Genomic DNA, 13,834 nt, shown 5'->3' with positions numbered 1-13,834 from the left:
AGATAAATCTCTCTGTGTAAACGTACCATAAGCACTGAGATCAATGAAAACTTTTGATATATCTGTGTGATATGTTAAAAGTGAGAGTAACACTTTAAAGAGGACCTGTCATCCCCCGTGCCGGGGTGACAGGCTCCTGACCCCCGTTACAGCCCCCTATACGCACCTCATTTCGCCGGGTCCCTCTTCCTGATCCGGTCGGGTCACGGAGATACAGTATGAGCACCCGAAGCCCGGCGCACGCGCTCACAGGAGAGTCCGATTCCCATAGAGAATGACTGAGCATGGGACTCCCCAAATTTTTCTCTATGAGCATCTGACTCTCCTGTGAGCGCGTGCGCCGGGCTTCGGGCACTCATATCTCCGTGACCCGACTGGATCAGGAAGCGGGACCCGGCGGGATGAGGTGAGTATAGGGGGCTGTAACGGGGGGGTCGGGAGCCTGTCACCCTGGCACCGGGGGTGACAGGTCTCCTTTAAGTACTTCTTTAGACTCCATTCTGCCACATGTAAAACTGAGACACTGTGTAATGCCTAGTCCAGGGCCGAAAGCGTAGTGCCACATAGGCTCTCTCATTGATCCGCTGCTAGCAAAATATTTGATGGGTTAGATACCGTTAGGTATCAGGCTAGTCCAACTCCAGCTCCTCCCCCCAGCATCATCCATCAGAAGGACCCCTATACATATCATATATGATCCTATGTCATATAAAATGTCATCCAGTCTTGCTTAGATTAGTGGGTTTGGTCAGCATAGATTATGGGAAATGTTACATGAACATACTACAGACCGTATTATTGCCGCAAGCCCTGGCCTGACCGTGGATCTAGTGACCGGAACTAATAACATCATATTGATCTGTGACGCTGTTAGTTCAGATCACTAGACCTGCAGTCAGACTGGGACACATGGCAGTAATACAGCTTATTTCTACATGTATGATATTACTCTACAGCTGACCTCTATAGATCCCAGCAAGAGGACGCTTATTGTCAGGGGACCCTCCTTAACAGGGATTGTTTGAGGTGGAGAATCCCTTTCATTAGAAGTAAAGCCCCACGTTTGACTAACAGGCTACATAGCCAGCCAGTGTTACATTTAGCATCACTACATCATTACTGTATATTCTTTATCTCTAATTTGTCAACTTTCTTTCTACTCAGTATAATTTAGAAACTGTCAACAAGCCGCTGTTAACAGATTTATTAAAGGTAGAGAGGAACACATTTAATCTGTTCTTCTAATTATTATTATTATTATTTCTTTTTTTTCTTTTTCTTTTTTCCCTTCACTCTGCATTAGGGGTGGGTAAGGGGGGGGTAGGTAGGGGTAGGTTATGGGGTAATAATGTTAATATATGTTAAACCGGTGGCGGGTGGCTCTAGATTTGTCTGCTATTGTGAAAAATCATTCTTATTTACTTTTGGAATGTGACAAATTTTGTTTTTATTGGTTGTATTTGTAAAGAAAATAAAGACTTAAAAAAAAAAAAAAAAAAAAGGAAGAGAGGAAGAAAAGCCAGCCCCGGGCGCCTCCACTCTGCTTGTGACGGACGGGAAAACACCATGTTCAATCAACCATAAGCGGATAGATCACAGAATCCCGTTATACTAATTTTAACAGTCCGCGAAAGATACGACGTTGCGGATTAAAACGTTCAGACTGCTTTCAGACGGCAGAGAGCACTCCAAGTTTAACCATATTAGTTGAGATGGGAATACCCCTTTAAGACCCCCATACCCTTTAGAAAAAAAAAATACACTGGGTTCACACTAATTGCAAAAAAAAACAAAAAAACGGATGAAAAAATGGATGCATTTGTGTGCATCTGTTTAAATCCGTTTTTTCCATTGACTTCCATTTAAAAAAACAAAACAAAAACGGATGTTTTTTTTTATGTATACAAAAATGTAGTCAACCTCATTTTTGTGTGTCAAAACAAACAACAAAAAAACCCAGATCCCTTTTGACCTTTTTTTTTTCAATGGAAGTCAATGCACACAATGCATCTGTTTTTTTCATTCATTTTTCATTCATTTTTGATCAAAAAAAAAAAAAAAAAGGATTCCAACTGACCATTCATTTTGTTCTGGGAAATATAAACATGAGGAGTCTAAACAAGCTAAACATTAAAGTTTTTTAAGGAATGGAAAAGCTAGCTGTAGTCCAAATGAATGGTCAACCTTCACCTATCTCATCTGTACCATCACCAGTTATGTGGATATTTATTTATTAAAAGTAAGGTTTACAAGCTCCCACTGAATTTTAATAGAGTTTGTCATCAGGGCCTGTAGGGTTTAACGGCAAGTGTCAGAGAAGATTATCCTGGTCGGTACTAAAGTACCAGCCGGATGATCTACACTTCCGCTGCACTCAATGGAGCGTGTGTCCAGAGCCTCACGCTCCATTGTGTGCACTGACAGGTTTTCTGCGACTGCTATTCAATGAATAGCGGCCGCAGAAAACTGACATATCAGTTTTTTGCGGCACCGCTAGGGATTCCGGCCGAGGGTATACTATGTGTATACACTCCGGCCGGGATTCCCTCAGCTGCAGAACTACATAAGTTCCATAGTAATCATGGCCATTGTTGCTAATCGGCAGCAATGGCAGTGATTACTACGGAACTTACGTAGTGTGAACATAGCCTAAAGGGGCAACGTTGCATAAACATACTGTCCCTGTTTTCCTGTACATGGAAATGTAGGCAGAGGACACCAAAGTGTTTATGATTTGTTCTTGGCTGCTGAGCTCAGAAGTGGTTGTTTATATGACTATTTTATCTATATACATACAATTATGCTGTTGCAACACATTCTGGGCTTTAAGAGTCAAGTGGGTGGTCTTCTCAGTGATTGACCGCCTTCTATGTGTAAGCATGCGTACAAAGATCACTGTCAGTCACTGAATAAGCAGAAAGAAATTAAAGGGGTTATCCAGCGAAAATCTTTTTCTTTCAAATCAACTGGTTTCAGAAAGTTATATAGATTTGTAGTTTACTTCAATTTAAAAATCTCTTCCCATATTTATCAGCTGCTGCATGTCCTGCCGGAAATGTTTTCTTTTCAGCCTAACACAGTGCTCTCTGCTGCCACCTCTGTCTCAGACAGGAACTGTCCAGAGCAGGACATTTTTTCTTTGGGGAATTGGTACAGTTTCTATCTTGGCCAGAGATGTCTGCACAGAGCACTGTGTCAGACTGAAAAGAATACACCACTTCCTGCAGGACATACAGCAGCTGATAAGTATGGGAAGACTTGAGATTTTTAAATAGAAGTAAATTAAAACCCCTTTAAGTACTAACTACTACTAACTATAAATCAGTCTGCTAAGCTCAGCATAATGCCTGTAGATCAGACTTCATCTTCTATGTTACAGGTTATGCAGATGTTTTTCAGGGTGGGGACAATATATTTTTGTCAGTCGGTTTAAAACTTTCTTTAAAACTAATTACATAGTATTAACAGGTGTGCACTTTCCCTCTCAGTCAACTACAGATGTACACCACCACTAGAAAACCACCAGTATATCCAATAATGCCTCCATATATAGCCCCTTCAGTGGTCAGATACCAATTCACACAGTTGCTGTGCAGACCATACTATCACAGTGACCTCACTCTTTGCTCTCCATCTAGTGTCCCCCCCACATTCCTGCTAGACCCTACTGCAAGCCATGTGCGGCCTTTTCCCTGTAGCCAGTCTTGCTGCTCCTTGGTCCTTGAACCACTCAATTTCAAGTGTGTGAACATAGCCTTTCTGTGTTTTCAATCCACTCCTGGTTTTGATTGAAAAATACAGACCAAAATACTGAGCAAGAATACTGTTTGCGAACATGGCCTATAGGTCTTATAAAGAATTATGAAAAGCATAGCTACTTTTTTTTTTTTTGCAGAAACAGCACCACACCTATCCCCAGGCTGTATATGGTATTGCAGTTCAGCTCTGTTCATTTCAATGGGGCTGAGCTGCAAAACCACATACAAACTGAGAACAGGAGAGGTGCTGTTGTTAAGCCTAAGGTGCTGTTGTTAAGGCAACCAATTTAATTTTTTTTTAATTGAATAATAATTGTCCTCTATCCTATGAGATGGGGGATCTTCCCCCTGTGCCCACCGGGAATCTCTAGAGCAGGGGTCCTCAACTGGCTTGTAACAAGCGCTCATAGTTACTGTGCAGCAGCACTGACAGAGAGGGAGCTATTGGCTCCCTCCCTGTCAGTCACTCTTGTGGCCACAGCGGTCACAAGAGGGCGCTCTCTGTCTCTGGTGTCGGAGCTCGAGTGACGTCACTGTGCCGGCGACAGGACAAGGGGAGAGCGGCCTCTTGTGATCGCTGCAGTGCGGCCACAAGAGCGAAGAGAAGAGGAGACGCCCGGACCCAGGTGAGTATAAGTGTTTATTTTTTTTAAGTTATATGCTTTATGGGAGGGGGAGCACAGGGGGGCTATATAACTGGGGGAGCACACAGCAGGGGGTCTATATACTACTGGGGAGCACAGAGCGAGTGGCTATAAACTACTGGGGGAGCGCACATGGGAGCTATATACTACTGGGGGAGCACACAAGGGGGCTATATACTACTGGGGGAGCACACAGGAGGCTATATACTACTGGGGGAGCACACAAGGGGGCTATATACTACTACGGGAGCACACAGGGGGGCTATATACTACTGGGGGAGCACACAGTGGGGCTATATACTACTGAGGGAGCGCACAAGAGGGGCTATATACAACTGGGGGAGCGCACAGGGGGGCTATATACTACTGGGGGAGCTCACTAATAAGCATAAATTCTGTATGTAAATAGTTAAACGTTTGTGAAATGTTAACAAAACACGTTTCCTACTGATGTTCACCTGACAAAAGACCCCGGTAAGTGGACCTTCACTAAAAGTTGTTGAGTACCCCTGCTCTAGAGCAGCACCCTGACCACTTTGTTTTGAATGGAGCTGTCAGTTGGCATGTGACTTGCAGCTCCATTTATTCTCTATGAAGTCCCCTGTGGATAGGGGACAAGTAATATTTAGTTGGAAAATCCCTTTAGCCCTGAAGACAGGTGTGCTTTAAAGGTTAATGTCAAGTTAGAAAAGCCTGTAAGGGGGTCCAAAAGGTACAGGGGAGTCATCCTCCCCTACACCTACGTTAAAGGTTTTTTTTTCTTTCAAATCAACTGGTGCCAGATATTTGTAATGTACTTCTATTATAAAAGAGAGTTTTTTTTTTATGAATATTTGCTACTTCTCTGGACAGTTCCTGACATGGACAGAGGTGGCAGTAGAGATCACTTTGTCAGATTAGAGAGACTACACCACTTTCTGCAGACCATACAGCAGCTGATAAATACTGGAAGACTTATTATTATTTTTTTTTTTTAAATAAAAGTAAATTACAAATCTCTGACACTTTCTGGACCAGTTAATGTGAAAGAAATAAGAAAAATTGGTGAACAACCCCTTTAAGGCGATCATATGCTTTCAATATCTATTTGTCTAATGTAATGTATGAGAGTGAATAGGTAAATTGTTGTCAGACAGTTCTGGTTGCAACTAATTTCTCTTAGAACCATAGAGTTGGGCACTTGCCTGATCTATCCCTCCCCTAACATTATCTGTCAGGGAGAAGTCGGGAGCCCTCTATACGCTTTAGAGAGAGTTGGCCAAACCCACAAAGCTGCTTCATTATACATATAGAAATAAATCTATTCTCCTGGAATAATCAGTATCGTACATTCCTTGGACTTGCTAGGCTCTGCCAATATAAATGTTTCAGACAATAAACTTTCCTGCAGGTCTTCTATTATCATTGTGCACACCCTGAATGACGCAATAACACTTCACACCATGTCCCATAGCACTTTTTTTCTTTCTACACTCTTCATTCAATTCTATTATACATTAACATTTTTCACGTCTGCAAAAAATATAGTCATTTCTTTATGGCGAGTCAGTACGGAATGAAGTCTGACACCTTATCCGCCCGTCTAGTCGCAGGGGCATCTGGCAGCAGACAGGTTAATGCACTCCATTGTCAGCATTTACTGCATTGCAGTCCTGTTTGCAAGGCCAGGCATAGTCCTTTCTGACTGCAGTGCCACTGTATGCCAGTCACAGGGGGTGTTTTAAAACGTTGCATTGTGGGTCATCGTTCATCAGTAGGATGATAGCGTCTCCATGGTAACCCTCAGACAGCAGCGCATCGCATTCACGCAGACCTCCATGCTCGATGCATTACGTATTGTTTACAAAATGTAAGGAGCTTTCGGTTCTCAAAGTCTAAAAAAATCCTGATCACGGTACAATAAAAGCATAAAATATAAGATAGGAGTTATAGTAGGTGTATATACTATAACAAGCTCATGCAGGGATCTTTTTTTCCCCCTTTTTGTTGTGCCTGGAGAAGGTAATTTCTTGCTTTACACTTAAGGAGTCCCCCGAGATGACTCCTTGTGTCCTTAGAGATCTCAGGTGGGAGTAGTTTCATTATTCCTACCATGTCAGACACAATCCCTTGATGGCATCGGGAACACTTTCCCTGACAATTTTTATTCTGTTTTCCAGAGATGTATTTGCAGTCAGTTTATTGGAACCTTTGTCTTGATACAATAAACATTCATTATCCTAAATGAGATTTGTTGCCTGGATGTAGTTAGGGGGGAGGTGATGTCACCATTTGACAATACAATCACGGTATAGGTTGGCATCCTGTCAAAAAATGGGACACAAGCTTATTCCGCATTGTAATCACAGTAGGTCCATTTAGTTTAAAGGGGTTATCCAGCGCTACAAAAACATGGCTACTTTTTCCCCTCTCTTGTCTCCAGTTTTGGTGTGGTTTGCAATTAAGGTGCATTTACTTCAATGGAACTGAGTTCCAAACCCCGCCCAATCTAGAGACAAGAGAGGGGAAAAAGTGGCCATGTTTTTGTTTGCTTTAAGTTTCAATATCACAAGCAGCAGTGTATACTTACCATCCACGCTGCTTGTGATCTGGCATCTGGTTTTCCGGGCCTCGCTTCCTCCAACTGTCAATCATTCCGGAGGAGGCTGAAATTATAGCAGCGTCTGGAGAACTAGATGCTGGATCATACCAGCGTGGCTGGTGAGTATACACTGCTGCTTGTGATCTGAAAACTAGCCCCACAAACCCCTGTTTACACAGGAAGATGTGCGACCGATAAAGATACATTAACTTACATAACTTTATTAAACAATGGCCGTAATTGCAGGTTTGCAACCACGGCAGTTATTTAATGAATTTATCACATTCATTTCTATGGAATCCTGGCCAGAGTGAATACACTCTGTATACACTCCGGCGGCCACACCGAAAGCTGACATGTCAGTGAATAGCAGCCGAAGAAGACTGACAGTGCAGACAATGTAAAGTGCAGCTCCGGACGCACTTTACATTGTCAGCTATGGTTACTTGGAATGCGAACATACCCGAATGTGGTTAAAGGGGCCGGGTTACATACTTGCATGAAAATGAAAATTCTGCTGCTGGTATGTAACCCTGTTGTTCACTGTACCAGGATTTGTAGCGGATTTTGCTGCAAACTTGCAGCACCAAACTAGTTGAGAATCTGGTACGTGTGAAGCTACCCTAAAAGAGTTTTCGAGGATTAGAAAAAGCAAAGCCACTTCATTTCCAAACAGCACCACCCCTGTCCTCAGGTTGTATGTGGTATTGCAAGAGAGATACTGTTTCTGGAAGAAAGCAACCATGTTTTTATGAACCTGGATAACACTTTTTAAAGGGCAAGCCCCATCCATATGTTTTGGTGAATGTTATAATTTGGAGACTCCTGCTTGGTGCTGCCATATTTTACCAGAATGGAGACCACAACCAAAATTGAACCTTGGTTTTGGAGTAAAACTGTGAATGAGCAATGTGTAATACCTGCACAGAACTGATCACTAGGGCTTTTGGCAGCCAATCCCTCTATAAACAGTGCCTGTAGATTTCAGGTGAGAAATCTAGATAATCATTTAGTTTCTTCCTATCTTTCTTTCTTTCAGTTGTGTCTAGTCTAGTCATTTTGCTAACCTTATCTCATATATAAACAACCTGGTCAATACAGAATGGCTTTGTGGCGCCCCTTTACCCATTGCATATGCCACTCAGGGCACATGCCCCTGCCTGCTTTTTCTCTGCTCAGGCATGGAGATGCAATTTACTGTATGTAACATAACAGGCTATGTATTTGTATAGTTTAATATTATATTACAGCATGTAAACACCTTATTATAGTAATTATTGTAGTATGATGTATTATAGTAATATTCTTCCTGCTGGAATTAACTATTAAGTATTCTTATAGAGTGGTCCATGGCATCACACAGGGGTCTTACTATGGTTCATCCTATACCTTAAAGTGTCACTGTCGTTACACCTTTTAAAATCTAAATCAACAGTAGATGTGATATAAAACAAGTTTGCAATTTACATTCATTATTATTATTATTATTTTTTAAGTTATCATAGAAAAGAGCATAATAAGAGCACAACCACACTTCTTGATATGGTGTTAAAGGGTTAAATGAGCATTGTGTATTCAGTATACTCCCTGGAGGTGGCATATGTTCTAAATAGAGGCTGCCCGGCTGGATTCTATTAAAAGGTTGATGTCACTCAAGAAATTATAGAGGAGAGGTTGTTAAGATTCTTGTGAAAACTGTGTCTGGAAGTATTCCTCTAGCTAAAACGGCCGTGTAGACCAGTGGATTGGCACGGTTCAAGGTATTACCAATGGTAATTGTGGCTGGGGGGGGGCATAGTCAGTGTTGTAGACAGATGTCCTAACATTATACGTTATAAAACATCAGATGTATCAGAGATTTCTTTCACAAGCTTCAGAGCGAAATATTATTTTCATTCTGACCTATGGTCCCAGCATATTATACTTGTGATGTGAACACTACCTTTGGCAAACATTTGTTAGAAATCTCCTCTCTTATGATTTTTTTCACACAGTATGCCAGGAACACACCCTATTGCCATGTCGAGAACTAACATTCATAGTGTATTCATTAAAGTGTCACTGTGACTTTTGAAATATTATACAGACAGTTGGGGAGAAGAGCTTAGCTGAGTGCTTCTCTCCCCATCTTGCTGCAGGACTCTTTAGAGAGGCTTTTTAGACTTATTATAGAATCTATCTCCTAAAGTAAAGCCCCTATTACACGAAGCGACCAGCTGTCAGAGCTTGCTTGCTCCTCGTTCCCCGCTTGCTGCCGGCTCTATTACATGCACTGACAGCGAGCGGGTTAGAGTGGAGAGGGGGCGCACAGGGAGCTGCGGTAGGGGCTTCCCGCAAGATATTTAGATTGTCTGGGGAGTCCATAGGAGATAGCGGCGGTCTGCTGCCTCTGCTCCTGTTGTACGGAGCAAAGGCAGCCATCGTTGTTGTTATAGTCTTTCAAAATGTTGAAAGACGTTAAAAGACAATGATTGTGCATGTCGGCTAATCGTTGCCTTTCATTACACAAAACGATTGTTGGCCGCGATGGCCGATAATCGGCCAAATACGCCCAATAATCGCTTTGTGTAATAGGGCCTTAAGACTGCTTAAACAGCAAGGTAGAGAAGCGCTTAGCCAAGTTCGTCTCCCAGCTTATTCTGGAGATTGTTAGGCGCCTGAACAGACAGACCCTGACCGATTAATACATTGGATCTCCCTATCATGTGTCAAAAGTTTCTTAACATGACATTGGAAAGTAATATTTTGAATTATTTCATGTCCAGAAATAAAAATCTGCCACTCTTGTTCACTTAAAAGGAGAAGTCCAGGGAAATTTTTTATAAAAATTTTGTATTGCCCCCAAAAGTAATACAAATCACCAATATACACTTATTAGGGGAAATGCTTGAAAAGTGCTATTTTCCCTGCACTTACTACTGCATCAAGGCTTCACTTCCTGGATAAAATGGTGATGTCACTTCCTAGATAACATGGTGATGTCACTTCCTGGATAACATGGTGATGTCACGACCCGACTCCCAGAGCTGTGCGGGCTGTGGCTGCTGGAGAGGATGATGGCAGAGGGATGCTCAGTGTCCCTCCAGTGCCCTGTGTCCCTCAGTGTCCCCCTGCCATCATCCTCTCCAGCAGCCACAGCCCGCACAGCTCTGGGAGTCGGGTCGTGACATCACCATTTTATCCAGGAAGTGAAGCCTTTATGCAGTAGTAAGTGCAGGGAAAAAAGTACTTTATAAGCATTTCCCGTAATATTGTATAGTGGTAATTTGTATAACTTTTGGGGGGCAATACAATACTGTAATAAAAATTTTCGCCAGACTTCTCCTTTAAATGGTGCTGAGCTGCAGTACATGATCAAACCAAGAGGGGCATAGTCTCAGTAAAGAAATCAAATCCTTTTTCTAATCCTGGACCAACCATATATTTTTACTAATATATATATATGTATTTTTTTTTATTTCTTTAAGGATTCTGCTTTCTGGATATATCAGCTGTCCCATCAACAGCTATGAAGAGGTCACTCGTCTTCCATATATGTGGGGTGCTATGTAGCATCCTACTGCTTTCACCAAATGCAACATGCCTTTCTCTACAGAGACTGGACAAACGGAATATTCCGGAAGGCAACCAAGGTTTAGATGGAACACTTAGCTCAAATGCTGATAATATTCTTCCACCTACTCCATCTGTTCTCGAAAAAGATGCAAACAACTCTTCATATGAGACCTCATCAGACATTGTAGTTTCCAATAAATTTCAGAATAACTCGAATCTGTTGAGTAACAGCACAGTGGTTGAATTGAACCCAGAAACTAGTAAACTTGGGCTTATTATCGGGCCAGGCCCCATTGGGCAAAGTAACAATGGAGTTCTCACCACAGCTGGTTCTACCACAGATTACGTTCCAAGTGTGGCACCTCGGGTTGAAGCCAACAAGGAAGATGCAGAGGAAAGTCTTTCCCCAACAAAACAGAATAATGCTGACGTAAAACTAAGCAATTTGGAAACTTCAACTCAGGTCAACACCATAGAGATGTTAACAACCAACCCAAGGACCAGCATTGTTGAAACCGAAACGGACTATTCTACGGTCACTTCTCATCTTGTTGACCAGTCTTTGACTACGGCCAAGAGTCAAATTCCTGCAGACCTGGACCCTACAACGATAGTCAATAAAAGTAATGAGAGTGCAGAAATGATGGTCTCAGAATTGGGAGAAGACTGGGACGATACAAAGATCACAACCGACAGTCCTAAAAATGTACTTCGGGTTGAGTTTACCACAGCAGGTCCTGACCATCTTATCAAAGAAGGTGTCGAGGAAGCACTTATCACCATTTCTCCTGGAATGACTGTAATGTCCGACGACAAATCAGTCTTCAACGTTACAGAAAATTATCATGTTACTGAACCAGGAGTCCCCGATTCCGTTGAGTTGAACCCAGTACTCAATGCTACCATGTTAACACCCCAGCCCGGTGGGGAGGTGAACCAAAGTCAAGACCTCTCTGCAGCAGACACAGGTAAGAGAACGAAATAATAGAAAATGCATAACAAAATGAAAATGTCACATCAGTCTAAGGTCACTTCACCTGACGGTATTTCCTTGTCACATCTCATAATGCTTATACCTGCCTCACGTTCCGGTGACTGCCCAGGGAGGAAGCATTGCAGATGGAAGTCTCAGCCACTGCTCGTTTTTCGGCTGATAGATCTATTGGAGGAAGCAGAGACCTTTCCTTGAATTTTTCTGATTACCCTCCGGCAGTCCATTGCTGTCACGGCTAAGCTTTATTTTGCCAGGAAGGGAATTATTTTGTGTAAAGCGTAAGAAATGCTCACTGATTCAATTAACAGGAAAGAGATAGTAAAAGTCATGGCTGCCTAAGAAGATTAGATCAGACTACTGTTTTTTTCTTTGTTGGCTAAGCCTGATGTTGCACCATACAGTGCAGAGAGAGATGGCTGACTTTAGTATTACTGACTTTAATTTTCACATTACTGATGATAGAAAATTCAAAGTGTCAGGGTTTTTGTGCTTTTTTTTATTTTCTGTTTCACTGTTTTTTTTATTGTCATTAAAGGAACACTCTAGGTCCAAATGAGGTGCTGCATGACACAGGGATGACCAGCTAAATTATCGGCCGATTACAACGATAATTTCATGTGTTATACAGTAGCTCATTTGTATCCTTTTAGTAGGGTAAAAAAAATAATTGTTTGTTGGCTGTCTATAAAGCCGACAACGATGAAAGTTAAAGAGGACCTGTCACCCCCCCCGTGCCGGGGTGACAGGCTTCCGACCCCCTGTTAGATCCCCCTATACTCACGTGATCCCGCCGGGTCCCGCTTCCTGAGCCGGTCGGGTCACGGAGATTTCAGAGCCCAAAGCCCGGCGCGCGCGCTGACAGATGAGTCCGATGCCCATAGAGAATGATGGAGCATTGGACTCCCCATTCATTCTCTATGGGCATCTGACTCTGCTGTCAGCGTGCGCGCCGGGTTTCGGGCGCTGATATCTCCGTGACCCGACCGGCTCAGGAAGCGGACCCGTCGGGATCACGTGAGTATAGGGGGATCTAACAGGGGGTCGGGAGCCTGTCACCCCACCATGGGGGGGTGACAGGTGTCCTTTAAGGGCAGAATAATACATCAAGCAATCATTCCTATGTTCTTGCTTGCCAGTTACTTGAGTCGTGTATAGACTGTTAAAGTGAGTGCCGATCTTAAAGAGTTGCTGCAATTGGTCTGCCTAAAAGGGCCCTTAGTGCTATCTTTGCATTGATTTACTGTACAATACCAACTGTAAAGACTATGCTTGCTAGAATGGTAGGCACTAAAATAAAGGCCATTTTCTTTTTTTTACATGGAACTGGCCAAATCGGCAGATTATCACAAAGACAACGATTAGTTGATGACAATTATCATTGGCCGATCGTATCTTTTGGTCCCGACCTAAAATCATCAGCCCCCAGGCGTGCATCGCTACGTGTAATAGCGATATTCGGCCAATGGCTGATGACAGTGTAAAGAAAATAATAAAGTATATATGTTACCTCTTCACGCACCCCAGTTTTCTCTTTGCTTCTGCCCACTGTCCACAGCCCCCCGGTTGAATTTTAGAGCTGGTCTCAGAAGTGACAAGCCGTCGACCAATCACTGGCCGAGATGGGATTGCTACTGTGATTGGCTGAGCGGCCTGTCACTTCAGAGACCAGCTCTGTAGACAGCAGGCAGAAGAGAAGAGAACACCGGGGAGCGTGGAGAGGTAATGTATGAACTTTATTAGTTTACACTTTTAAAGCAAGGGCTGTACGGACATCGCTAAGGATATATATATACAGCCCTTGCTGCATGATAATCAAGCCGTGTTACAGGCTCAGTAAACAAGCAGATCGGTGCTCGTTTACTATAGTGATCAGGCCTTCTAATACGGCCCTTAGATCCTGTTTCCTATATGATCTCTAGGATGATAACATAGGACAATACTGGAATATGTGGCTGATAATATTAATAATTATTACATGGCCTGATTTGCCGAATAAGCGCCAGTCAATCTGCTAGATCGACGCTCGCTTACAAAGCCTATTACACAGCTCGATTATTGTGCAGCAAGGGATCCATGGACATTATTATAGATATCTTTGCAGCCCCTGCTTTATATAGTAAATAATAAACATACTGTATCTTACCTGCCCATGGTCCCTGGTGTCCTCTTCTTAGCTGACCAGGGCGCCGATGAAGCTTCTATGCCTGTTTTTGAAGGGACAGGCGGCTTAGCCAATCACTGACTAAGATGGGACAGCGCCATGGCCAGTGATTGGCTGAGCGGCCTGTCACTTCAGATACAG

The 13,834-nt window shown here is 42.9% G+C and overlaps 1 protein-coding gene across 3 annotated transcripts in view; it reads left to right on the top strand.

Moving 5' to 3' along the window:
- Nucleotides 1-13,834, top strand: part of ARMH4 (armadillo like helical domain containing 4) — a 115,458-nt gene that overhangs the window by 7,673 nt on the left and 93,951 nt on the right. For 2 of the 3 annotated variants that reach the window (XM_069950116.1, XM_069950115.1), the window contains exon 2: nucleotides 10,451-11,506. In XM_069950116.1, the coding sequence (XP_069806217.1) occupies nucleotides 10,451-11,506 (1,056 nt within the window). Of the gene's footprint in view, nucleotides 1-6,168; nucleotides 6,252-10,450; nucleotides 11,507-13,834 lie in introns of those variants that run through there. The other variant, XM_069950117.1, reaches the window with a different exon arrangement.

Source organism: Dendropsophus ebraccatus, chromosome 13 (assembly GCF_027789765.1).
Source record: "Dendropsophus ebraccatus isolate aDenEbr1 chromosome 13, aDenEbr1.pat, whole genome shotgun sequence".
Lineage (NCBI taxonomy): Eukaryota > Metazoa > Chordata > Amphibia > Anura > Hylidae > Dendropsophus > Dendropsophus ebraccatus.
This window is presented reverse-complemented; position numbering and strand designations above follow the sequence as displayed.